The sequence below is a fragment of the Hyaena hyaena genome, unplaced genomic scaffold (assembly GCF_003009895.1).
Source record: "Hyaena hyaena isolate Hyena2069 unplaced genomic scaffold, ASM300989v1 scaffold_306, whole genome shotgun sequence".
Taxonomy (NCBI): domain Eukaryota; kingdom Metazoa; phylum Chordata; class Mammalia; order Carnivora; family Hyaenidae; genus Hyaena; species Hyaena hyaena.
Genome location: NW_024080935.1, coordinates 1,055,279 through 1,080,837, shown reverse-complemented (window position 1 = coordinate 1,080,837; position 25,559 = coordinate 1,055,279). Strand labels below are relative to the sequence as shown.

Below are 25,559 nucleotides of genomic sequence, written 5' to 3'. Positions count from 1 at the left end.
ATGGCTCAGTCGGTTGACTGCCGGCTTTGGTTCAGGTCATGATCTCGCAGTTCGTGAGTTCGAGCCCCGTGTCGGGCTCCGTGCTGACAGCTCAGAGCCTGGAGCCTGCTTTGGATTCTGTGTCTCCCCCTCTCTCTGCTCCCCCCGCCCCACTCATACACACACACACTTTCTCTCTCAAAAATAAATAAACTTTAAATTTTTTTTTTTTAATGTTTTATTTATTTCTAGGAGAGAGACAGCATGAGTAGGGGAGGGTCAGAGAGAGAGGGAGTCACAGACTCTGAAACAGGCTCCAGGCTCTGAGCTGGCAGTCAGCACAGAGCCCGATGCGGGGCTTGAACCCACGAACCGCGAGACCATGACCCAAGCGAAAGTCGGAAGCTCAACCAACTAAGCCACCCAGGCGCCCCAAAAATAAATAAACTTTAAAAAAAATTGCTTTAACTCTGTAGAGGCCAGGGGTCCCCAGACCACAATTTTGAGAATTCTTGCTCTAGGGATTACAGTATCTTATTTATTGATTTGGTGCACGTGCGCTAGGGAGAAGGGCAGAGGGAGGGAGAAAGGGGGAGGGGGAGAGAGAGAGGGAGGGAGGAGGGAGAGAGAGAGGGAGGGAGGAGGGAGGGAGGGGGAGAGAGAGAGAGAGAGAGAGAGAGAGTGAGAGAGAGAGAACCCTAAGCAGGCTTCATGCTCAGTGCAGAGCCTGACACGGGGCTCGATCCCATGACCCTGAGATCATGACCTGAGCTGAAATCGAGGGTCAGACGCTCAACAGACAAACCGACCGACCGACTGAGCAGCCAGGAGCCCCATGCCGTAAATGTGAATACGCTAACCTGCTTTGTCTTCTCGAGGCATCCCCTGCAATGAACACATCAAACTAGCTGCATGCACAGCAGCCTTCAGAGCCTACCTCCGAGCCTTCAGGAAAGGGCCTGCGGTTCCTTTTAGGAACCTCCCCACCCCTCCACCCAGCTCTGATATAACCATATATGAGGTGAAGGAAACAGATGTCCACCTGGCAGACTGGCAAGGCTCCTGGCCACCTGAGCGCTCTATTATCTCTCACGGGAGTCCTCCGTCCCCACTTGACCCCCCAGGTCTGGTCTTTTCCAGCACCAATTCCCTTCCTCATCACTGCTGCTATGCCTCTCACCTGAGATGATCCTCACTTAGATCTTCTCAGGCTTAAAGGACAGAACCATGTTCCTCACTGACTAGTCTCTTTCCAGTTGTTATGGTGTAAATTCATGACTTTCCTCTCTCCTCCTTTGCTTCCCAAAGGAAAATTAAAAAAAAAAAAAATCCGCTGCTTCTTTACCTTCACCTGTCAGGTATTTAAGAACCTAATTTCCACCAGGCAGATGCACATCCTTAAGACCCTAGGAAGCAGATTCAACCATTACTCCCTTTTTGCACCTCAGGAAATGGAGGCACAGAGAGGCTGGCTACGCCTCTACCCCGGGTGGTGTGATACAAAGCCCGGTGCCTAAGCTATTTATTCAATCTTAGAAGTCCTGACCCCCTGACCTGTGCTCTTTCCATGACTCCTGGCAGGGACCTTACCAAATTTCCGGGGACTGGCAACAAATGGGAAACCCTGAAGAGGCTTTTCTGAAGTGTGGGGAAGACCAAACTGCCGATCGTGTAAGAGGGCAGTTTCCCAAGTGTGGTCCAGGAGATTCTGGAGGCCCGTGAGACACTTTTGGGGGGGGGGGGGGCGGCTGCAAGGCCAAAACCATTTTCATAATAAAACTGAGATGCCATCTGACTTTTCTCCTTGCATCCTCTCTTGAAGCCTTACAGTTCTCAAGAAGCTATATGATGTACCGATACCACAATATACTGAATGCAGAAGCAGATATGAGAATACAGCTATTTTCCCTTAAGCCACACATTATATTTGTAAAAAATGTAAAACAATGCCACCCATCTCATTATTATTATTATTATTTTGCTTCGGAAAAAATTTCCAAATTTATTTCTGGGGCGCGCTTGGGTGGCTCAGTTGGTTAAGCATCTGACTCTTGGTTTCGGCTCAGGTCATGATCTCACAGTTCCTGAGTTCAAGCCCCGTGAGTAGAGCCTGCTTAGGATTCTCTCTCTCTCTCTCTCTCTCTCTCTCTCTCTCGGATTCTCTCTCTCTCTCTCTGCTCCTCCCCCACTTACTCTCCCTCAAAATAAACTTTAAATGGTAAATCTTATGGACATTTTAAAAAGTTATTTTTAAAAGTAAAATGTTATTTATATTCTGTGTAATGGGTTTGTTATTGTAATTTTGGGGGCAGATTTTTAAATGGATATACAATTCACTTATCATTTTTAAATGTACACTTCAGCGGTTTTTTAATAGTCACCGTGTTGTGCAACTATCACACTAATTCCAGAACATTTCTATCACCCAAAGAAAAACTCTATAGCTAACAGCAATAGTCCTAATTCACCAACCCTCACCAACCTCTGATCTACTTTGTCTCTGTGGATATGTTACTGCAATTTCTAAGTGCATTAATAAATATTTTAAAAAATGTTTTAATTTCTTGGGGTGCCTGGGTGGCTCAGTCGGTTGAGCATCCCACTTCAGCTCAGGTCATGATCTCACTGTTCATGGGTTCGAGTCCCGCATCAGGCTCTGTGCTGACAGCTAGCTCAGAGCCTGGAGCCTGTTTCAGATTCTGTCTCCCACTCTCTCTTACCCTCCCCTGATCACACTGTGTCTCTCTCTCTCTCGAAAATAAATAGAACATTAAATTTTTTTTAATTTTAATTTCTTTTTTTTAAAGTTTATTTATTTTGAGAGAGAGAGAGAGAGAGAGAGAGAGAGCAAGCAGGGTAAGAGCTTGTGAGAGAGTGGGGAGTGAGAGAATCCCAAGCAGGCTCCACACTGTTATCAGCCATTCAAGGCTCACACTCACTAAGTGAGACCATGACCTGAGCGGAAATCAAGAGTTGCAAGCTTCATAGCCGGAGCAGAGCCACCCAGGCACCTCTGTTTTCATTTCTAATACAGTAACTATGAAGACACAACCCATATAAACAAAAGATCTCTGGGGCCTCAATTTTTAAGATTTTTAAATTAATTTTAAGTAATCGCTACACCCACCCTGGGGCTGGAATTTACAACTCTGAGATCAAGAGTCACAGGCTCTACCTACCTAGGGAGGCAGCCAGGCGTCCCTGAGGCCTCATTTTTTTTTTTTTTTTTAAGAATGTAAAGGATTGCAAGGCCAAAAAATTTGAGAACCACTGGTCTAACATTTGTTTTGTTTAATAGGCTAGATACGTCTAAACCCGGGCCCTGTCGGGAGCTCAAAGATGGGACATTCATCCGTGGTTAAGCTTCCAGAAAGAACAGGGACTTCACAGATGGCTGAACCCCTAGGACACTGGGTTGAATCCAACCTGGATGAAGTCGACTAGGTAAAAGACTGAACATGCCTTTAAGGCTCACTCCGATGTATTGAATTACAAAGTAAGGAACATCCGAGCTGGTCTCCCCTGGTCTCCCCAGCGCAGATTTAACAAAAGAGGAGACCTGTCACCTGGCATCTGCATGGTGATCTGGGCTCAGCAAGAGGGAAGTGCAACGTGACTGTCTACAATCCACATAGTGTGGCCCAGACCTACAGCAGTGACCAGACGGTAAAGTACCGTCGCCTGGCACTAAGTTCAAGTCCGAGAACCCACAAAACGACCCCCGCCCCACAGGGAGCGAAACAAGCCCAGGTAAGAAACTGCAGAAAGTGAAACTCACTTTGAATAACCCGCTTCCACACACGTCTCCCTTTTTCATATAATCACCTCTTCTGCCACTAAAACAGCGAAAATTGTATTCAATTCAGGGAAATCGGGGGGTAAATCGATTAAGTGCCTTCGATCACTGCCTGGTTGATTAGTACCAAAATTCGTGGTTGATGGGGAAACGAGGCGAAAAGTCTGCACTTACGCAAATCTAGGCCTCGAAACCCGAAAGCCAGACAGTACACCGAGTCCAGCGCCCAGCGGCGCTCAGCAGCTCCTCCGACAGCCACCACCGCCCAAGCCTCCGGCGCGAGTTCAAGCCAGAGCGCGCACCGGGGTGTCCACAGCTGGGTAGCCACTTTGTGCGCATGCGTCCTCCGCCGGGGGAAACTTTCTTGCAGCACCTGAGGCGCGCCCTAGAGGGCGGGATCTTTCCGAACCACCCGCAGGGGCTTCCGGCAGCGAGTAGCCGTGATTGGTGGAAGCCAAGGCAGGGGGCGGGGCACCGGGAAATTCGAATAGGAGAGGCGGGCCAGCGGAGGGAACGGAATGGACGCGGGGGGTACCGCGCAGCTGAGGCGACGCGGCATGGCGGCGAACTCAGGTATGCGAACCCCGCCCGGCGCCGAAGTTTGGGGCCTGGTGGAGTAATGTGCTGGAGTCCGCGGTTCGGACGGTCCGGCTTCCGCGGGTTGTCTGCGAGAGGCCAAAATGGCGCGGGGGCGGGGAGGGGAAGATGGGAGTCCCGAGCTGGTCACCCCACCCTCGCTCTTTCCTTCTCACTTATTTCCAGCTCTCCGTGCGGGTCGGTTGACCGTGGTAAGACATCCGGTTCCGATACTGGAGCTTTGTTGGAGCCTAGCGCCCTTTTCCTCTGTGAGCTTCAGTTTCTTTGTAGAATGGGGACAGTTACCCCCGTAGGGACAAAACAAGAGTTGGATGCGCGTTTTGCGGGGGAGGGTTCTGTGTCTGACGTGCTGTTTGGGTGAGCGGAGAACCCTGGGAGATGCTGGAGGGCAGGCCAAGGCACAGCAGCTGGGTGAGAGTTGTTGACAGCAGAAGATGTGCCCAGATCACAGATAAGGGAAATAAGGGATTGTTTCCTTCCCCTCTAGCTGTGGAGGTCAGTGCTATTTTAGGGTTGGAAAGACTGTTGGGACATTACGAATCTTGTATGTGAATATTTGTTTACATATGTCTCTGCGCTCTTCCTCTCCACTGAATTCTGGTCATTGATTGTGGTAGAGACCATAGTAACTGATTTGAGTCCCCTGCTGCTTCTCAGGCCCCGTGGAGAAACAAAGCTCTCTAGCCGAATGTCAAACACATGTTGAGCCCTTGCTAGGTGCCAGGCACAGTCACAAGCACTTAATGTGATGAATCATTTAATTGCTACACAATGCTAGGAGGTGGTTGGCTGTTATTGTCCCTGTTCTACAGATGAGGAAACTGAGGCATAGATGGGTTAAGTAGCTTGCTCGAAGTTAACACAACTAGTAAATACTGGGGTCTGAATTCTCAGGCAGTCCTACTCTAAAAGCCTCTTCTCTTAACCATTATGCATAAGCACATGATATTCCTGCCTTCGGAGCACAGCCTTCCTCTCCTCACTTTTCCGACACTCACTGTGTCTGGTACATAGTAGAGACAGTAAAAATGCTTGAATGAATATTGACCCTTCCCCAGACGAGCTTATAATCTGTTTCAGTAGCTAATCGTGTAAATATATGCTATCATGAAAAGCAATGAGAGCTATGTATAAACTGCTGTAGAGAGTGCAAAATCTGAAGTAAGTAAACCCTTGTATATTCTGGGAGGACCTGATGAAGGAAGTGATATTTGAAGTGGGTTTCAAAGGTTGGATAGGAGTTTACCAGGCCTTGGCTGGATGAAAAGACCACCAAGTAATTTATTTATGCTGTATAAAGAGGCCAGCGACGCTGTCTTTGGCTCAATTTCCTCATCAATAAGAGTTAAGCCAAATGACATTGGGAAATTGTGGGAGGGAGGAAATCAGAAAAAATAAATGCTAGCCTTCCCCAACCTTAAAGTTGCTTTTATGATAAAAGGGATAGACTCTTGTACTATAAGCAGTTGTATACGTGTGCCTCTCCTTTCCTTCTCTCTTGGACTGTGAGCTTTGGGACAGGAATGGCAGTGAACCACTTTTATAAAGAAAACAGGAAACAAAACAAGCTGATGCTTCATGTTCATTCACCAAAACTTAATTTGATCAGCAAATAATCCTTGAGAACTACTCTGTGCCAGGCACTGAGGATATGTAAGTGATCAGAGTAAGACTTGTTGTCACTTGAGTTCACAGTTAGATGGAGCAGAAAGACAGATCTGCAGATACAGTGGAGTGTGATGAGTGCTTGGATGGAGGAGCCAGAGAGCCATGGATACAACTTAGCGGGGCAGTAATTTTACAGAAGAAGGATTTGTTTTGTTTTATTTTGTTTTTTGTTTTGTTTTGTTTTAGAGGAAGTAAGGTGTATTTACCTCAGTCACATAGGGGAGAGAGTGAGAAAGAAGATATTCCCAGGAGAGAGGATAACGTGCAAGGGCCCCAAGGTATGAGAAAACGGGGCATGTTGTAGGAACTGAAGGAAGGTCATTGTGGCTGAGAGCTTAAAGTGCAAGGGAGGAAGGGAGGGAGGAAGTAGAAAGAAAGCGACTGGAGGGGAGTGAGACTGGAGGCACAGAGACCGATGTGGGAGACTGTTGAGATGATGGTTGCCTTGGCGAAGATTGTGCAGTGGGGATACAGAGAAGTGGGCTCCTCTAAAAGGGCAGATTTGACAGATGTTATTGAATAACTGATGTAGAAGGTGAGAGAGAAGCTGGTGTTAAGGAAGACTCCTGTCTTTGGGGTTGGTTCCATTCATTTACATTAGGAAGCATAGAAGGAGGTCCAGGTGGCAAGGGAGCGATGGTGAGCGTTCAATTTAGGAAAAGTGGGGTTTGAAGTACCTTAGAACCGTGGGGAGGTTGGTGCGTAGGATGCTACTGGCATGTGTGTTTAGCATATATGTGCTAGACACAGGACAACCCCACTACAAAGAATTCTGCAGCCCAAAATATTAGGGCCAAAGTTGAGTGACCTTGGGCTAGAGAAAGGATAGAATGTTAAAAAACGTTTAAGATTGGCAGAAACTTAGAAGGAGTGAGCAGAGAGCTGTTCACCTCAACTCTCTGGCACGGAAACTAGTGGAAAGTAGATTTCTCAAAGGAAAGCAGATTGAGGGAAGTCCAATAGAATGGGGACCAGGCATGTCCACTAGATTTAGCAGTAGGGAGGTCATTAGTGACCCTGCTGAATGGTGAGGGTAGAAGTGAATTGCAGGTGTAATAATAATAATAATAGCTAATATTTACTGAGTACCTGCTGCCACCCACTGTGTTAAACATTGTATGTATGTACATTCCTTCTTTGACTTCTCACAATCTCATGATGCTATTATTTTATAAAGAGAAACTGAGGCTTGTAAAGGTGACAAAGGCTTCCTAAGCACACCCAGCTGCTAGGTAGGTGGAACTTGTCTCTAACTCCAAGCCCCATGGGGATACAAAGATGAGGAGCCAGGAAGGTCTGGAGACGCATAAAATGAACTTCAGAGTTAGGCTTTCATTTGTGTGAAGCTCTGTCACTAGGTACCTGTTGACCACAGGCAAGTTAGCCAACCTCTCTATACTAAGCTTTCCACATTTAGAAAATGAAAGATGAGTAGTATAAAATAAAACACTTACTAAGGCTTTTACCAACGTACCAAATGCGATTCTGAGTACTTTCACATGAATTACCTTATTTATTGCCTTCACAACCCAGCTAGAACGTATTTATATTTATTCCCATTTTACCAGTGTGGAAACTGAGGCACAGGAATAGACCATCATGTACCCCTTTACTTGTAAGTGGCAGAGCTGGAATTTGAACCCAGGCATCTTACCTTGAATAATGAAACTACTTACTGTGCTGGTTACTGTATTGGTATCTTACGTGTTACTTCTTTTAATTCTCATTAAGCCTCCCCAAGGCCTACCCCACCCCATTTTATAGACAAAAAAAGCCAGAGCACCTGGATGTCAAGTCCCTTGCCCAAGGTCACGTCACAAGCTAACAAGTGTTAGAGCTAAAATTGAAATTCAGCTCTGTCTGACCCAAGTACATCACCACAGACTTCCCCTTCCCCTTAAACTTCCTTAAATGTGTCTGTATCTGCCAACTTTCTCTGTTCTCCCCAAAACCCTGGGAAAGATAGGCAAGAAGAAGCCCCTGCACACATTTCTGACAAGTCAGTGAACCTTCTCTTCTCTGCACCTTAGTTTTCTCATCTGCATTGGTGCATCTGCAGGTTTCTCTTGACTTGCTATGGACTTTCAGCATTCATGAGGATCAAGCGAAAACTAGACGCCCAAGTGCCTTGAAAACCGTAGAGTGAGAAGTGGTATTACTGGCTTCGTCTGTCTGATGAGGGAGCGGAAACCCAGGTTTTGTAGGCCATCGGCTTATGGGCATGGCTTATGCGTAAGATTCTCAGCAGGGGTAGTCTGTCCACCTTCTCATCTTGCTGCTTCTGTGTTGGCCACACATACCAGCCTCTTGCCTTCTCTGAAGCCCATGGCCCTGACAACAAGCTGCCACCACTAGCAAAAGGGAGAGAGTCAGAGATGCCAAGAACTTTCCCAATAATAGGCAATATGGCATCCCCCCGAAAGCAGATTTTTGGAAGTGATCTAGGTTAGAATTCTCCTGTTAGCTGTGAGGTACCATGTGGTACCATGTGATATCCTCCAACATAAAATAGAGAAATACCCTCCTCATAAGATATTTTTCAGCTCATTCAATCCTCACAAAAATAAGGAGGCTCTTTGTTCTTAAATTTTTATTTTTTTTTTTAAGTAGTCTCTACCCACATCCAGCGTGGGGTGTGAACTCCACTACCCTAGCATCAAGAGCCGCATGCTCTACTGACTGAGCCAGCCAGGCACCCCAAACAGGCTTTTTTTTTTTTTTTTTTTTTTTAAAGTAGTCTTCATGCCTAGTGTGGAGCCCATCATGGGGCTTGAACTTACGACGCTGAGATCAGGGCCTGAGCTGAGATCAAGAGTCAGATGACGACGAGCCGCCCAGACGCCCCCCTCAAAAACAGGCTGTTTTTTAAAAAGTTTTATCTTGTGTTTTCTGATTTAAAAATATATATATATAATCTTTTATTTTTTTTTAGGGACTTTAATTATTGGAAGCAAACTAAACAGAAAGCTTACAGCAGAGAAGGATTGCATATTAATGCCTTTTGCAAACTGAGCTGGGGCAGAAAGGGACTGAGCTGCCTCTCAGCCTTATCCCTTCCAAACCAAGGTGTCCATCCCCAGTGTTATTTATTTATTTATTATTATTATTTTTTTAAATGCAAACATTAGAACATCCCATAACTGGGTAATAAAGAAAAGAAACTCACATAATCCCAAAACTGGGTAACAGAGAAACTCACATAATCCCCAATAAGAGAAAACCAGCATTAACAGTTTTGTGTATGTAACACACATGGGCAGTGTATGTGGTAAACCTCAGGTAAGAAATAGAAGCACACGGGGCACCTGGGTGGCTCAGTTGGTTAAGCATACAACTTCAGCTCAGGTCAGATCTCACGGTTTGTGGGTTCAAGCCCCACATCGGGCTCTGTGCTGACAACTCAGAGCCTGGAGCCTATTTCAGATTCTGTGTCTCCGTCTCTCTCTGCCCCTCCCCCACTCATGCTCTGTCTCTCTGTCTCAAAAATAAATAAACTATAAAAAAAATTATAAAAAAAAAAAAGAAATAGAGGCACAGAAGAGTCAGGTAGTTCACTGACTGATTTTGGGTGGGGGGGCAAATGTCAACTCTTTTAATCCTCACAACAACCCTGTAAGATGCCGGTCTACACCTTGGCAATCCGAAGCATGTCCTACCACCAGCATCCACATCATCTGGCAGTTTGTTAGAAATGCAGGCTCTCAGGCTTCCTTCCAGGAAGGAAGAAAAATCTGCATTGTAACAAGAGCTTCTGGGTTATTTGTGTAAACGTGACAGTCTGCTCCCCACTGGACTTAATTGTAGAGCAAGGAAGGAAATGGGACCAAGTTTGAGGACCCCCACACAGGGTGGAGTTTCCTCAAAATGAGCTCTCGCCCCTGGCCCTCCTGTGGTGTCCCCACCACCTTAGCCTCCAGTCCATCTTCCATGCCCCTCTGTCAAGGTTATGTGGGTCTCTAGTCTACTTAAGATGCTGGGGTTTTGTTTTGTTTTCAGGCTCTGCTTATTCTGTTGAGGAGCAAAAAGACAAAATGTAGGCTATGAAACAAGATGCAATGGCCACGAGGCCCCAGGTGTAAGCTCCCGAGGTGCTCAGAAGAGCTACTGCACCTCCATAAGCCTTTTCATTGGTAAAATGGCACTAAGAGAACCTACCTCAGGGACACCATGAAGATTAAAGTGTGCCTGGCATGTAGACGGTGCCTAATAAATGTTAATGTTTGCTAAGTACATGATACAGTTTGCAGTCCCTGACCTGTATGTAATGTCTTTCACCCCTGACCGTACTCCTCCTGAGACCATGTATCTGATTCATCTTTGTCTTCCATCCTGCCCTTCCCTGCTCATCCTAACAGAACACAGAGGCCCGCCTTACCAGTTCTCCAGGGGGCCGTGCTTTCACACCACCATGCTTTTGCACATGCCATTCCTTCTGCCTGGAATGGTGGGCAAGCCACTATTCGTCCATCAGAGCTTGGCCACATCAAGTATCTCTTCCTGCAAGACTCGTTACCTCTCAGCAAAGCCGGCCCCTGCAGCTTCTGGGCTACCCTGGTATTTCGTGCCTGAAAACTTTCCTTCTCTCCTCTAGGAGCTGGTCGCTGCCGGCTAAGCAAGGTGGGGGCTGGCCGACGGCCACCCCCAGCTCGAGTAAGGGTGGCTGTGAGGCTGCGACCGTTTGTGGATGGGACAGCTGGAGCAGGTGATCCCCCTTGTGTGCGAGGCCTGGACAGCTGTTCACTAGAGATTGCCAACTGGAGGAACCACCAGGAGACTCTCAAATACCAGTAAGGTTCAGGCCACTCTTCCCTCCTCTCCCTTTCCTCTCTCACGTTATCACTTGCCCAGACAGCTTCTCAGATGTGCCTTTTTTAGGATCCTTCCACCTTCCTTAGCACAGCTTCATTTGGTTTTTCAGAAATGTTCATAGCTGCCTACTTGTGACCAGTCTTCTGTTGGATACTTGGGGAATAACTGGAGGCTGAACCAGACTTACGTTACTATTCACAGTCTCATGGGGGAAATGGGCACAAAGTGGGGAAGGAGTAGCAAAGGTGACCAGGGGAGCCCCAGCTAGGATCAGGGCGGTGTGGGGAGGGTGGGAGGGACATAGACCAGCCAGCCAGCCAGCCAGCTAGCCCAGACTGCAGCTGAGCGATGTGAGAGAGAAGGCCATCCGGAGACAACTCATAAGAGCAGCCACTTTAAAACCCCACAGGAGGGGCGTGTGGGTGGCTCAGTTGGTTGAGCATCTGACTTCAGCTCAGGTCATGAGCTCGCCGTTTGTCCGATTCTATGCTGACAGCTCGGAGCCTGGAGCCTGCTTCGGAATCTGTGTCTCCCTCTCTCCACCCCCTCTCCCCACTCTCAAAATTAAACATTAAAAATTACAAAAACAAAAACCCCACTGGAGGTGGAAAGTTGAGACTCTTTGGCCTATCATTCTAGACTAGGGGGTGGCAAACTATGGCCTGTGGGTCAAATCTGACCAGGTGTCTTCTTTGGTAATAAAACATTTATTGGAACAGAACCACACTTGTTCATTTGCATACTGTCTACGGGCTGCTTTCTGTAGTGACAGAGGTGAACATCTGCGAAAGGAATCCTAAGGCTCATCAAGCCTAAAATATTTATTATTCAGCTCTTTACTGAAGTTTGACAACCTCACTCTAGGCCCTTGGCGATTTGACTTGTTTTCTTTCCAGCCTCACTCCCCCCCACACAGGCTACACTCCACTTAAAACACTAATCTCTGCTGTGGCCTCAGCCACTGCTTCTCTACCAGAGCACAGAGTAGGCTGCAGTTGAGGGGGGTCTCTTCTAGTCAGAGGCAGCATCCTCTGCTCCCCTGTGATGTACACTTATTGCTTCCTTGTGTGTTGGGGAAAAGATCAGGAAGCCCTGCCCTTTCACACCATGCCTCCTCTGTGCTATTTTTTTTTTTAAGTTTTGTTAATTTTTATTTATTTTGATAGAGAAAACACCAGTGGTGAAGGGGCAGAGAGAGGATCCCAAGCAGGCTCCCTTGCTGTCAGTGAGATCTCCCGAACTGTGAAGATCATGACCTAAGCCGAAATCAAGATTGTCGGACACTGGGGTGCCGGGGTGGCTCAGTCAATTGGGCATCCAACTTTGGCTCAGGTCATGATCTCACCGTTCGTGGGTTCGGGCCCTGCATTGGGCTCTGCACTGACAGCTCAGAGCCTGGAGCCTGCTTCAGATTCTGTGTCTCCCTCTCTCTCTCTCTCTCTCTGCCCCCTACCCCACTCACACTCTGTCTCTCTCTGTCTCTCAAAAATTAAAAAAAAATAAACATTAAAAAAATAAGAGTCGGACACTGAACTGAGCCACCCAGACACCCCTGTGTGCTACTTTTGATATGTAGAATATCTTTCTCTTTTCTCTCTGGCAAAATCCTCTTTGCTCAGGCAGAATCACTTACTCTTTCTAGTGTGTCCTCTTCTTCGTTTCCTAAATCATGACAAAGTATGGGTATCTTTCTATCCCACCAGACTACAGAACTCTCAAGATCAGGGCATCAGATTCATCTCTGTATTTCTAACACCAGTACAGGGACAGGAATGGGGCAGGTGTTCAGGGGGTGCTTTCTAAGGCCTTTATGCAGGAAAAGGGATAGAGACTCTTTTAAATCTGTGGCTAGTATTACCCTCTAAATCTGGATGAGAATGAAACCCTCCACTGATTTCCCTCCATTTTTCCTGCCTGCAGGTTTGATGCCTTCTATGGAGAGAGGAGCTCTCAGCAGGACATCTATGTGGGATCAGTGCAGCCCATCTTGAGGCACTTGCTGGAAGGGCAGAATGCCAGTGTGCTTGCCTATGGGCCCACAGGGGCAGGTGAGGGACCCAGATAGGGAACAGCCATGGGTCAGAAAGGGCTTCAGAGCGGGGAGGAAGATCTCACAGCAATCTCCACTCTGTCCCCAGGGAAGACGCACACAATGCTGGGCAGCCCAGAGCAACCCGGAGTGATTCCCCGGGCTCTCATGGACCTCCTGCAGCTCACAAGGGAGGAGGGCAGCGAGGGCCGGCCATGGGCTCTCTCCGTCTCTATGTCCTACTTAGAGATCTACCAGGAAAAGGTGAGCCCCACCCCCCAACTGTGGTTGGGGAGGGAAGAGACAAAAGTCAAAATAAGATCCAGTTCTTGAGCATAAAGCTCTACTCCAGCAAGGAGGCAAGACCTAGGAAAACAAGAGGTTGAGGTAGCAGATGGTACAGCTCTGACAGCCTGGCAGGAAAAAGGAGACCGATGCCCAGGAAGTAAGCAGCCTGCATGTGCAGAACTGGCCCTACCTCTTACTGCTCCAACAGGTATTAGACCTCTTGAACCCTGCCTCAGGAGACCTGGTGATCCGAGAAGACTGCCGAGGAAACATCCTGATTCCGGGCCTCACTCAGAAGCCCATCACTAGCTTTGCTGATTTTGAGCGGCACTTCCTGCCAGCCAGTAGAAACCGGACCGTAGGAGCCACTCGGCTCAACCAGCGCTCCTCCCGCAGTCACGCTGTGCTCCTGGTGAAGGTGAGGCCCGCTGACAGGGTGAGGACCCAGGAAGGCCCGAGAGCCTGAACTAAGTCGGGGGCCCTTGCTCTTAACCCCAGGTGGATCAGCAGGAACGTCTGGCCCCGTTCCGCCAGCGGGAGGGTAAACTCTACCTGATTGACTTGGCTGGTTCAGAGGACAACCGGCGTACGGGTAACAAGGGTCTGCGGTTGAAGGAAAGCGGAGCTATCAACTCCTCCCTCTTTGTACTGGGCAAGGTGGTGGATGCATTGAACCAGGGCCTCCCTCGTGTGCCTTACCGGGACAGCAAGCTCACTCGCCTGTTGCAGGTCAGGCCACCCACCTCAGGGTGAAAAGGGGCTGGAGAAGGAGGTTCTCAGGTGTGCTGGGAGGGTGGGGACCAGAAGTCAAGGAATGAAAACGTTGTGGGGTGGGGGTGGGGTGCCTGGGTGGCCCAGTTGGTTGAGCCTCCAACTCTTGATCTCACAGTTCCTGGGATCAAGCCCCGCTGACAACAACAGAGCCTGTTGGGATTCTCTCTCCCTCTCTCTCTGCCCCTGCCCAGCTTGCTCTCTCTTTCTCTCAAAATAAATAAACATTAAAAAAAAAAAAGGAATGCAAATGTGGGGCTTCTGATCTGCCTATCCTGCCCAATCCCCATCCCTCAGGATTCTCTGGGTGGCTCAGCCCACAGCATCCTCATTGCCAACATTGCCCCTGAGAGGCGCTTCTACCTAGATACAGTCTCTGCGCTCAACTTTGCTGCCAGGTCCAAGGAGGTGATCAACCGGCCTTTTACCAATGAGAGTCTGCAGCTTCGTGGTGAGGACTGGGGTTGGCAAGAGTGGATAAGCCAGATATGGACAGCTGGGGAATTTGCTGACTCTGCCAAGCATCAGCACAGAGGCTGACCCTCCCCCCCACATCTTTCCTAGTCTTGGCACCCGTTAAACTGTCTCAGAAAGAACTGCTAGGCCCATCAGAGGCAAAGAGAGCCCGAGGCCCTGAGGAAGAGGAGATTGGGAGTCCTGAACCTACAGCAGCTCCAGCCTCTGCCTCTCAGAAATTCAGGTGAGCAGAGTGGGAGGGGCCTTGGGTATATTCCCTGTTATCTTGTGTCTGGGTTGGGTGCAGGGCAGTAGTGGGTTCAGCCTGTGAACTTGGTCCTCATGGAATTTACCCCAAATCCTACTCTACTGAATTCACTGAAGTGCTAAGATCAATTTCTATCCTTGGGGCTGCTGCCCGGGGCCTGAAGGAAGCCTCCTTGAGTTCCTAGCCCCTCTCTTTCCATTTTCCAACCCCTTTAGGCAGTCAGCAAAACCTCACATTTGGGGGCAGCTATTTCTGATTCAAGGAGTAATCCGGATCCGGTCTTTCAGGTCTAGAGGATAAGCGCAAAGCCAAGAGACAAGGAAGAGATGAAGAGCCATGTCCCTCTCAGATCTTTCAGTCTATGCGTTAGAGTCTAGTGTCTCCAGGACTCTACAAAGAGCCAGTTGCTATCTAACTTTGCTTCTAACCTCAGTCCAGAGTCGTGTCCCTGCTGTGTGTGTATGGCCACCCTCCTTGGTTCTGATGGTCCCGCCCCATGGCTCATTATGTACGAATCCTTAGGTCACTGCTGTTTGGTGGTCTTGCCTAGCTTTCTAATAACTCTAGGGAGCCAGTGGCAGTTTTATCTTTGCCCAGTTTCTACCCAAGCCCAAGCAAAGTCTCTCTAAACTGTGAGTCTGAAGACTAGTGAACAGGGGTGACCTGAGGAGGTCAAGGATTAGTACATACTCCGCCCTTGGGAGGCTACTGTAGTTGAGGATGGATGGCATACAGAAGAAGGTGCTTGCTTGCTTAGAACCCCATCTCAATTTTGTGTGTCTCAAGCTATTTGTCAGCCGTCCCATCCTATGTGCACAAACTCAGAGAAACGTACACCCCCGCACATGTGAATAGGCAAAGTCTCTGCCAGATAGGCACCCCGGGAAAGATCAGAGATGGCACACATCACCTAGTCAGACCTTGCCCTCAGGGCCTAAAGGAAAGAAGAACTAGAACATCATCATTTGAGGGAGGGTAGGTAGTACAGGGTGCAATAAGAAAGGAGGGGCTGCTTCTGTGAGAGGCAGGGAGGAAGAAATGACTTCTAGTACTTGCCCATATTTTCTGACCCTGCTCTTCCTAGGCTCTTGCACACAAAGAACAGTGCAGTCCCTGTCTTTGAGGAGCTAGTTCACAGTATAGGAAAGAAGGTACACAATCAGGCTGGGTTTTATCAGAAAGGTGGTATCAAATTGACTTTTGAATGATAATTGTGAGGGAAAAAATTCCAGACAGTGGGAACAAATGTTAGGCATTATGCTCGGATTAAGTTAGGACCCAGTGCAGTTATGCCTTTCCCACCGCCCATAGGAAGAAGGCTTGGCATTTGAGGTCTGCAGTGGCTTTCAGAGCCCTGCTTGAAGATGACTTCCTCTGTGGATCTTTCCCCAACTGCTCCTCCAAATAAACTGGCACACAGCCTTTGCTGTCACCATGTCACAGTCTCTTCTTTCCCATTAGACTGTGAGTGCCCATAGGGCAGAGCAGTGTCTTAGAGCCTGAACACTTACAGCTCAGGTGTTCAGTAAATACTTGTTCTCATCGGATCTCCTGGCATCCCTGAGATGTTCCCTGGACAAGTAGTGATTGATCCCTGTTCACCTGGCGAAGACCCTGCACCCAGAGAGTCTGATGACTTGCTCAGTGTTGTCCAGCAACTTAATAGCAGAACCTGAAATCACAGAATACACCAATTTAAGGCATAACGAAGGGAATCCTGCTGCTGTGGAGAGGGCGAGAAGAGGTAGGTGCAGAGTGACCTTTGTCTGCTCAGCCCCCTACAGAAGCTAAGTAACATGGACCCAGCCCTGCTGGAGCGCCTCCTCAGCTTGGACCGTCTGTTGGGCTCCCAGGGGAGCCAAGGAACCCATGGGCTGAACACCCCGAGGCGAGAGCAGATGATGCTTATGAAGACCATGGAAGAGAAAGATTTGGAGATTGAGGTAAGTGTTGGGGAGGGGAGGGCTGGGATTCCTACTGGCCTTGAGAAACAATCTGAGGATCTTCAAATAGGGAAGGACAACTGAAAGGCTGGACCAGCATCCAGTTTTTACCTAACACAGGGAATCCCTGCTCTTCAGCTTTTTGCTTGAATGTTCTTAACATGGCTGTGAGGAAGTGAGGGGGGTGGAAATCCAGGTAAAAGGAACAAATGTCAGGTTTTGTCATTTCCTAACACCAGCTCAAATTAAGTTTCACTAAAGGGCCCAGTCCGCTTCTGAGCATCTCTGATCATTAGAAAGCCCTTCATTATAGTGGGCTCCAGGTGTCTCCTGGTGGCTTCTCTCCTTGGTCTTTGCCCAGCTGGACAGCCTCAGAGCCCTGTACTCCCTTTCCGAACCCACTGCCTTTCAAGCTGCCCAAAAGTTGGTTCTAGGTCGCATGTCTTCTTGATCCTTTCCAATAGAGGCTTAAGATGAAGCAAAAAGAACTGGAAGCCAAGGTTTTGGCCCAGGAGGCTGTGGATCCAAAGGATAAAGAAAACTCTCCTGCAGTGCTCCGACCGCTTGCACGCCGCACAGTCACAGTAGCTAAGCCCCTCAAAAAGGCTGTGGTGATGCCCCTACAACTGAGTAAGTTTGGCTGTGGGGCCAGGAGGGCCAGATAACAGAACTTGGAAAGAGAAGAGGTGTTTGGAGCAGTTTCATCATGTTGTCTGTGTGCTCCCACTATGTTGCAGCCCCAGGAAGGGGTAAGGACAGTCTGAAACAGAGCATGGGTGTTCTGTTCTCAGGCATTTAGTATGTTCCCATGCACTAACAACAGACTACTTTCCAATACAAGAAAGGTCACATGGAAACAACAACAGAAGAGGTTAACTTGGGATGGAGGGGACCGACCCAGGGAATCAGAAATGGGAGAACCACGTGGCCACCAGGGAGGGTGAGAAGTAGTAGCCTCTGCCATGATTCTGGTTCACAATTCTTGCCTTCAGTTCAGGAGCAGGCAGCATCCCCAAATGCTGAGATCCATATCCTGAAGAAGAGAGGCCGGAAGAGAAAGGTGAGAGCAGCTGGAGGCTTAAGCTACACTTAGAGCAGAGAAGGGTGGGTAGTGAGCGCTAGTGGAAAGCACTAGCCAGGGAGTCAAAGCAGTATCAGCAATTTGCAAGCTGTTTACCCTCTGAATACGGAAATACCTCACAGAGCATTTAGGACAAAATACAGTATGTACCTACTGGAGAGGGTGTCCAACACCTGTTACTTCCCTTTCTTCCTAATGGCTCTCACCCTCGGTCAGTCAGTCGCTACTTGCTAGGTACGTTGTGTAGCCTGCGTCCCACTCTTTACAAACTTAAGAGCCAACTTAGGGAAGCATGACGTAAGCATTCAAGAAATGAAACAACACTGCAAGAATTAACTAAAAACTTGAGGTGACATGTTGGGGGCGTGGGTGTCATTTATTGCGTACCTTCTGTATTCTTTCCTAGGAGTGAAAGAGCTTATTTTGGAGATTTAAGAGCTTACTATGTGCCTTACATTCATTAACCCATTTATTTTATGGCAGCAGTCACCACTCTTTCACAAGTCAGATAAAATGAGAATCAGCCCACAGGGTGACCGGATTGAAGCGTTTCTGGACAGATACTGGAGGGAAAGAGAGGCTAGGGAGGGCGGGGAGGTAGCTGCTGTTAGGTTCCTATCCTTGGCAGAGGAGTCTAAAGCAGTTTGATGCCACGGGCTGAATAGCAAACTGTTTCTGTCACTCACCTCCCCCTGCCTCATAGCTGGAGTCCCTGGGTGCCTCAGAGCCAGAGGAGAAGGCTGAGGACTGCTGGGAGCTACAGATCAACCCAGAGCTACTGGCCCATGGGCGCCAAAAAATATTAGATTTGCTGAACGAAGGTTCAGCCCGGGATCTGCGCAGCCTGCAGCGCATTGGCCAAAAGAAGGCCCAGCTCATCGTGGGCTGGAGGGAGCTCCACGGCCCCTTCAGCCAGGTAATGAATGGCCCAGCCAGGGCGGCCTGGGATGGGGGGCGGCAGGGGAGAAGCGCGGCAACTCACCCCCCCCAACCCCCCACCCCTTCCCATCGCTGCTGTCCTGCCAGGTGGAGGACCTGGAACGCGTGGAGGGCATATCCGGGAAACAGATGGAGTCATTCCTGAAGGTGAGCCCACACCATGGCCCCCTCCTCTCCCCAGCCTGTGCCCCGCCCCCAGCTCTAACGCTGCTCTCCCCTTTCCTCCTGTGTTGCAGGCGAACATCTTGGGTCTCGCCGCGCGTCATCGCTGCGACCCCTCCTGACTGCAGGCTCCTTTCCTCATTTTGCCATTTTTAAAAAAAATTCTCGTATAACTGCGTGTCGTGTAAATACAGTTTTTATTTCGGTGCTTCAGCCTGATTCTTGGGACTACGGGGGTGGGGTCAGGGGTATAATTGCCCTTGGGATGGGCCACAAGCTCCGCCGCATAACTTCTTTGGGCGCCATCTTTGGGAAGAACAGGCAGGAAAGAAGCGGGGCAGGATTGTAAATAAACCGCTGGAATGGGAGAGGAAGGACGGTGGCCGAGAGGAAACAAAAAACTAGCGCGAAAGCTCCAGAACGACGACCGTTAGGCGGGCGCGCGCTTCCAGCTTAGCCCCGCCCCACCCGTACCCCCGGCGCGCGCTCCCCTGGTCTCCCGCTCAGCAACGACAGCGGTTTTATGCGCGTGCGCGCGAAATAACGGCCGCTGGCGGAGGGAGGAGGGGGGTGGAATCTTTGAAGGGGGGGGAAGAGAGAAGCCGCCCTGTCTCCCGCGCGCCCACCACCTGCGCCATCGTCAGCCAATCAGCGGCCGTCTCAGGGGTCTCGCGCTTGGGGCGACTCGGGCTGCTGGGTGGCTCCCCCGTCCCTCCTCCCGCCAAGAGTCCCTCTCGTACCTCCCCCCTCCCGCTGGCCTCGCGCGCGCTCGCGCTCGCGCCCGCTCCAGCCTCTTGTGTGTCCTCGCGCCCCCCGCCCGCCCTCCCCGCGCGCAGTGTGCTCCGCTCCCCCCACCCTCCTCCTCCTTCCCCCCTCCCGCCCGCCCCGCGCGCCTCCTCCCTGGGTTCCCCCTCCCCCACCGCCGCCTCCTCCTCCCCCCCCCCCAGGGTGAGCTCGAGCCACCTCCCTCCCTCCCTCCTCCCCCACCGCCGCCTCCTCCTCCTCCCGCCCCAGGGTGAGCTCGAGCCACCTCCCTCCCTCCCTCCGCCATGGATCCCGGCAACTGGAGCAGCTTCATCTTCCAGGTAACAACCCCCTCCCCCCGCCCCCCCACCCCCCTTCCCACACCCCCTCCCGCCCGCCCTCCCTCCCGTCCCACCCCCCCCCGCCCCCGGCCCCCGGCCCCGCGGGGCCTCCCGCCCCCACCCAGGGGGCGTCGCCGCCGCCGTCGCCGCCGCGCTCCGCGGCCCGCCAGGCGCCCTCCTTCCCTCCCTCCCGCCGGCCGGGGTGCGCGGGCGGCGGGGCGGCCCGCGGGCCATGCGTTCGGCGCGGCCCAGCCCGGCCGGCCGGGGGCGGCGCCCCGAGCCCGGGCCCCGCGCGGCCCGCGCCCCCGGCCCCCGCTGAGCCCCGGGGCCCCCGCCGTGGCCGAGGCCATGTTCCCCGTGTTCCCTTGCACGCTGCTGGCCCCCCCCTTCCCCGTGCTGGGCCTGGACTCCCGGGGGGTGGGCGGCCTCATGAACTCCTTCCCGCCACCTCAGGGTCACGCCCAGAACCCCCTGCAGGTCGGGGCTGAGCTCCAGTCCCGCTTCTTTGCCTCCCAGGGCTGCGCCCAGAGTCCATTCCAGGTGAGTAGGGGCCGGCCGTGGCGGGCCGGGCCGGGAGGGCGCCGACCCGCGGCCGCGGCCCACACGGCGCCTTGTCTTCGCAGGCCGCGCCGGCGCCCCCACCCACGCCCCAGCCCCCGGCGGCCGAGCCCCTCCAGGTGGACTTGCTCCCGGTTCTCGCCGCCGCCCAGGAGTCCGCCGCCGCCGCGGCCGCCGCCGCAGCTGCCGCGGCCGCCGCCGCCGTCGCTGCTGCGCCCCCGGCCCCGGCCGCCGCCTCCACAGTGGACACAGCGGCTCTGAAGCAGCCGCCGGCGCCCCCGCCGCCGCCCCCGCCGGTGTCGGCGCCCGCAGCCGAGGCCGCGCCCCCTGTCTCTGCCGCCACCATCGCCGCAGCCGCGGCCACCGCCGTCGTAGCCCCAACCTCGACGGTCGCCGTGGCCCCGGTCGCATCTGCCTTGGAGAAGAAAACAAAGAGCAAGGGGCCCTACATCTGCGCTCTGTGCGCCAAGGAGTTCAAGAACGGCTACAACCTCCGGAGGCACGAGGCCATCCACACAGGAGCCAAGGCCGGCCGGGTCCCCTCGGGTGCTATGAAGATGCCCACCATGGTGCCCCTGAGCCTCCTGAGCGTGCCCCAGCTGAGCGGAGCCGGCGGGGGAGGGGGAGAAGCGGGTGCGGGCGGCGGAGCGGCCGCCGTGGCCGCGGGTGGCGTGGTGACCACGACCGCCTCGGGAAAGCGCATCCGGAAGAACCACGCCTGTGAGATGTGCGGCAAGGCCTTCCGCGACGTCTACCACCTGAACCGACACAAGCTGTCGCACTCGGACGAGAAGCCCTACCAGTGCCCGGTGTGCCAGCAGCGCTTCAAGCGCAAGGACCGCATGAGCTACCACGTGCGCTCACATGACGGCGCTGTGCACAAGCCCTACAACTGCTCCCACTGTGGCAAGAGCTTCTCCCGGTGTGCACGGGGCCTCGGCCGCCCACTGGGCGGGTGGGGAGGGAGGGACGGCTACGGAGGTGGCCTGGCCTTGGCTGGCGGGGAGGGAGGAGGTTTCTGAGGACGGGGACCGGGAGCCACTCCCTGGGAGGAGGGAGGAAAGCCTCTCCTGGTTACCAGGGAGCAGGGGGTGGTACTTAGCCGAGGAGGTGGGCCCTCCGGTTGTAAGAAAGCTTCGCGTGGGAGGAGGACCAGCCCGCCCCGCGTCAGGGGGAGGGGTTTCCTGCGGCGCAGGCCTTCCGAAGCCTTGGGCTTGGACGAAAATGCAGGGCGCCTCGGAAAGGCCCGCGGTGCTAAGTTGGGTAGATTTGGGAGCGCGTCCTCTCCCCAGGCCCCTAACCCCAACCCCAACGTGTCCCCAGGCCGGATCACCTCAACAGTCACGTCAGACAAGTGCACTCAACAGAGCGGCCCTTCAAATGTGAGGTAGGAAGCCGCCTTCTCTTGTCCCGGTTTTCATGATTTTGATCCTCATTGTAGCTGTCTGAGCTCAGCCTCTCAGACCCCCTTTTTCTCTCTCTTCTTTTTGCTTTTTCACTCCATTTTCTCATCCCTCCTTCAAGGCCTTGTCATCTCACTCCCATTTCCTACAGATCAAAGATCCCCAAGGCTCTGATTCCTTTAACCTCTTGCCCCCCTCTCCCTACTCCCCAAAGCTTTAACTCTCCTGACACCCCCCCACGCCCCTCGCCCCTCCCCAGAAATGTGAGGCAGCTTTTGCTACGAAGGATCGACTTCGGGCGCACACAGTACGACACGAGGAGAAGGTGCCATGTCATGTGTGTGGCAAGATGCTGAGCTCGGCTTATATTTCGGACCACATGAAGGTGCACAGCCAGGGCCCTCACCATGTCTGTGAGCTCTGCAACAAAGGTACATGCTGAGGGATGCTGGGAGGGCCAGGGACAAAGGGTGGGGACAAAGCCAGAGGCCCTTCCACAGACATGGGTTAAAGACGTGGGGTGTCGTAGTCAAGAGCTCACGGCATCTAGAGCCCTTTAGGAAGCAAACGGAGCACCATCCGGAGGACCGAACCTCGGGAGGACCGAACCTCATTAAGTGTTTCGAGGTTTTGACTGGAGATGACCTACCAGGAAGAGTCAGTCTCGGTGGGGAGGGGAGGGGAGGGGAGGGGAGGGAGGGTGAGAGCAGGACTTGCTCCTTTGGGGCAGGAGTGGTCAAGAGCCAGTTCCCAAGGGTTGGAAGGCAGGGTTTCAGCTGTGCGGCCACACATTCTGCTCTTCGGCTCCTGGGGCAAGTGGAGCACGTTGGCAGGGGCTTAACAAGCTCGCACCCTGCCCCAGTAGCAGAAAAAGCTGCTTTTAAACAGAGTCACATATTCATGGAGTAATTGGGCTGAGACTGTATGGGGCCCTGGAGGGAGGGGACACAGCCGTCTCTGCTGAGGGTCAACTCTTCAAGTGGCTAGGAGTCAGTGCCCTGTCACCCCGGGAGATGTCCCCCAGCCACGGAGAATAGGTTCTGTGGGTACCAAGGCTAAGAAGCTGACCCCACTCGACCAGGCCCCAAACCTAGGGAGGGAATGTCCCCCCACCAGCCCCAACAGTAGTTGGCCCCAGGCTACCAAGGATACGGTGGGAGGAGGACAGGGCCATCTGAGCAGGGCGTCCCCAGCCTAGGAGAACAGCCCCGTCTCTGGGGTCTCCACCTGGCTGACCCCCATCCCCCATCCCAATCCACCCCCCCCCCAATAGGCTTCACCACAGCAGCATACCTGCGCATCCACGCGGTGAAGGACCACGGGCTCCAGGCCCCGCGGGCTGACCGCATCCTGTGCAAGCTGTGCAGCGTGCACTGCAAGACCCCTGCCCAGCTGGCCGGCCACATGCAGACCCATCTGGGGGGGGCCGCCCCCCCTGTCCCGGGAGACGCCCCCCAGCCACAGCCCACCTGCTGAGGGGGACCCCCGCACCCACCAGGCAAGGCGTGGGGCATGGCTGGGGGGGGTGGGATGGGTTGTGTGGGACGAGGGGGCTCAAAGGGCCCAATAGGGGATCTCAGGAAGGCCAGGGATGCCCATCCGTCACTGAAGTTAGGGAGACTTCTGGGGACAGGGAAGGCCCTTCAGGAAATCTGGGTAAGGATGCAGGTGGAGGCCTCTGGGGACTAAACAGGAAGTGAGCAACGGCTGTGTCCCAGGGGAGGGAGTCTGGGAATGAGTCTGGGGCAAGGGGCAAGGCTCTTGCCATTCAGATTGCACTGTGATCTCCTGGTGTTTCTTGCTATGCAGGTACCGGTGAGGTCTGTCCTATGGCGGCGGCAGCAGCAGCGGCGGCAGCAGCGGCGGCGGCAGTGGCAGCCCCCCCCACAGCTGTGGGCTCCCTCTCGGGGGCCGAGGGGGTGCCCGTGAGCTCTCAGCCACTTCCCTCTCAGCCCTGGTGAGCTCTAAGTTGGTGGTGGGGAGAGTGGAAAGTGGAGGAAAGTCCCTTGGTACCGTCTCCTCTTCCCCTCTCTCTTCCCACCAACTCCTCACTACTTCCCCACCAACCAAGGAGCCTCCAGAAGGAAAGGAGGAAGAGATGTCTCTTAGGGGAATTCGCTAGGTTTTAACGATTTGTTTCTCCTGCTCCTCTCTCCTCCCTGTCAGACCTGACCCCACACACACACCTGCCCTCTCGGTTGTGGTGAAGCCTCCTGGACAGTGGGCAGGGGTGGCAGAGGACAGGAGCGGCCACTGCCCTCACCCCCTCTCCTCTCTGTAACCCCCTGCCCTGCCCTTCCAGGGATCTGTGAGCCTTCTCCTTGATGGTCCTTGCTCTCCTCCTTCCATCTCCCCCCACCCCCCACTACTGTCTGCTGCCCCTCCCTGGGGAGTTGGTGCTTTTTTTTTTTTTTCAGGGGGAGGGAGGAGAGGAAGGAGGGGAATCAAAAGATTCTGTCCCAGAGGGAAAAAGGTGAGATTGGAGAAGGGGCAGAAGCAGGGAAGGCAACGGTAGTACCTTCGTAAGGTGGGGTTGTTTAGGGTCAGGCCCTAAACATCATCCTACTTAGAAGCTGTCAGGGGAAAACAAGTCAAGGGGAGCAAAAGAAGGAGCCACTAGGGCCAGAGGCAGGACAAGAGATGGAATTTTAGGGTGCCAGGGTAAACGGGGGGATCCAGGGACTGAAGGTGCTTCCTGGGGGTGGGGGGAATGCAGTCACAGTGTCTCCCCTGTCCCTCTTCCACCCCAGCTCCAGCCCTGGCCTTTTCTTTTCATCCCTCTCCCCCAAGACAGAAGCTGTGGCCCTGGCCATGTCATCGTGTTCCTGTGTCCCCTGCATGTTCCCCACCCTTCATCCCCTCCTTTTGCGCGGACCCCATTACAATAAATTTTAAATAAAAACCTGTCTCTGACTCTACATTGGATAAATGGCTCTCACCAAGCCCTCCGTCCCCACCCCCAAGGAGTTTCTTCTTTGCCTGGTGTCAGCCCCAGCCTTTCTCTACCCAGCGGGGCTCTGGGGCTCTGGCTCCTCCCTCACCAGAGGCAGCACCAGTGGCTGCAGCCCAGATTCAGGGTGGGGCCGAGGCTCCAGTGACTGGAGCGCAGGCTCCAGGACTCCCGGGTCTCCGGGGAATACCCAATCTGAGCAGACCCAGAATAGCCACTGGAGGCTTGAAGATGCCTGGGTTAGAAACCCAAACGGTTACCAGACAGAAATGCGGCGCTCCCCCACCCACACCCATTGCCTGCTGCTGAGACACCCCACCCCGCCGAATACCTGCACACCCTTAAGGCCCTGAGCGGTGACGGTGGGTGGCGGAGTTGCAGAAAGGACGGGGAAGTCAGCCCCGGGACTGGGAGCAGTAAGGGAGGAGAAGAGAAACTGCACTTCTCCCCACCTGTCCCTTTCACTCTAGGCGTGGTCCTTTCCGCGTTTCCGGGCTCCGCGGCCCCAGCCCCCTCCTGTTCCAGACTGCCCCTGCAGCCTCTGCCCTGCAATTCCTTTTTGAGTCCTGCTCCAGGGACCCCGGAGCCTTCCAGTGCCCATTTCTGCTGCTGCTTCCTCGGGTGTGGGGGGGGGGGGGGGGGGGGGGGTAGTGGGACTTCTTGTACCGCAGACTCCCCTCTCTTAAAACCCCACCCTGCTCCTCCTGAGCAGCCTCCCTAAGTTTTGCCTCATCTCCCTTCCCCTCTTCCTGCTTGTTGGGGTGCCACCACCGGATC

At 52.9% G+C, this 25,559-nt stretch overlaps 2 protein-coding genes across 5 annotated transcripts; both read left to right on the top strand.

Moving 5' to 3' along the window:
* The first annotated feature begins 4,258 nt into the window (after nucleotides 1–4,258).
* Nucleotides 4,259–18,940, top strand: KIF22 (kinesin family member 22). The gene is made up of 14 exons (XM_039247772.1): nucleotides 4,259–4,348; nucleotides 10,632–10,827; nucleotides 12,770–12,897; nucleotides 12,988–13,142; nucleotides 13,375–13,584; nucleotides 13,665–13,895; nucleotides 14,235–14,388; nucleotides 14,502–14,637; nucleotides 16,436–16,604; nucleotides 17,069–17,234; nucleotides 17,597–17,664; nucleotides 18,389–18,601; nucleotides 18,712–18,771; nucleotides 18,861–18,940. Exons 1-14 carry the CDS (start codon nucleotides 4,294–4,296, stop codon nucleotides 18,906–18,908), a joined length of 1,989 nt encoding a protein of 662 aa, XP_039103703.1. The 5' UTR covers nucleotides 4,259–4,293; the 3' UTR covers nucleotides 18,909–18,940.
* An 851-nt stretch (nucleotides 18,941–19,791) lies between these two features.
* Nucleotides 19,792–24,750, top strand: MAZ (MYC associated zinc finger protein). 4 transcript variants are annotated; one of them, XM_039247775.1, is made up of 7 exons: nucleotides 19,792–19,871; nucleotides 20,325–20,411; nucleotides 20,495–21,351; nucleotides 21,753–21,816; nucleotides 22,092–22,263; nucleotides 23,106–23,330; nucleotides 23,642–23,734. In XM_039247775.1, the coding sequence occupies exons 1-6, from the start codon at nucleotides 19,836–19,838 to the stop codon at nucleotides 23,306–23,308; spliced, it is 1,419 nt and encodes a 472-aa protein (XP_039103706.1). In that variant the 5' UTR covers nucleotides 19,792–19,835; the 3' UTR covers nucleotides 23,309–23,330; nucleotides 23,642–23,734. The 4 variants fall into 4 exon arrangements, with proteins under 4 accessions (XP_039103706.1, XP_039103707.1, XP_039103704.1 ...); XM_039247776.1 differs by lacking the exon at nucleotides 23,106–23,330 and having other exon boundaries at nucleotides 19,794–19,871; nucleotides 23,642–24,750; XM_039247773.1 differs by lacking the exon at nucleotides 19,792–19,871 and having other exon boundaries at nucleotides 20,141–20,411.
* Nucleotides 24,751–25,559: the final 809 nt, after the last annotated feature.

Excerpts from the sequence above, each read along its gene's own strand:
- KIF22 (XM_039247772.1), top strand. The coding sequence starts at position 4,294 with ATGGACGCGGGGGGTACCGCGCAGCTGAGGCGACGCGGCATGGCGGCG. Across the intron at positions 13,143-13,374 it reads TAGAGATCTACCAGGAAAAG|GTATTAGACCTCTTGAACCC; the intron begins GTGAGCCCCACC and ends CTGCTCCAACAG. Across the intron at positions 14,638-16,435 it reads TCTGCCTCTCAGAAATTCAG|CCCCCTACAGAAGCTAAGTA; the intron begins GTGAGCAGAGTG and ends TTGTCTGCTCAG.
- MAZ (XM_039247773.1), top strand. The coding sequence starts at position 20,220 with ATGTTCCCCGTGTTCCCTTGCACGCTGCTGGCCCCCCCCTTCCCCGTG. Across the intron at positions 20,412-20,494 it reads GCGCCCAGAGTCCATTCCAG|GCCGCGCCGGCGCCCCCACC; the intron begins GTGAGTAGGGGC and ends TTGTCTTCGCAG. Across the intron at positions 21,817-22,091 it reads AGCGGCCCTTCAAATGTGAG|AAATGTGAGGCAGCTTTTGC; the intron begins GTAGGAAGCCGC and ends GCCCCTCCCCAG.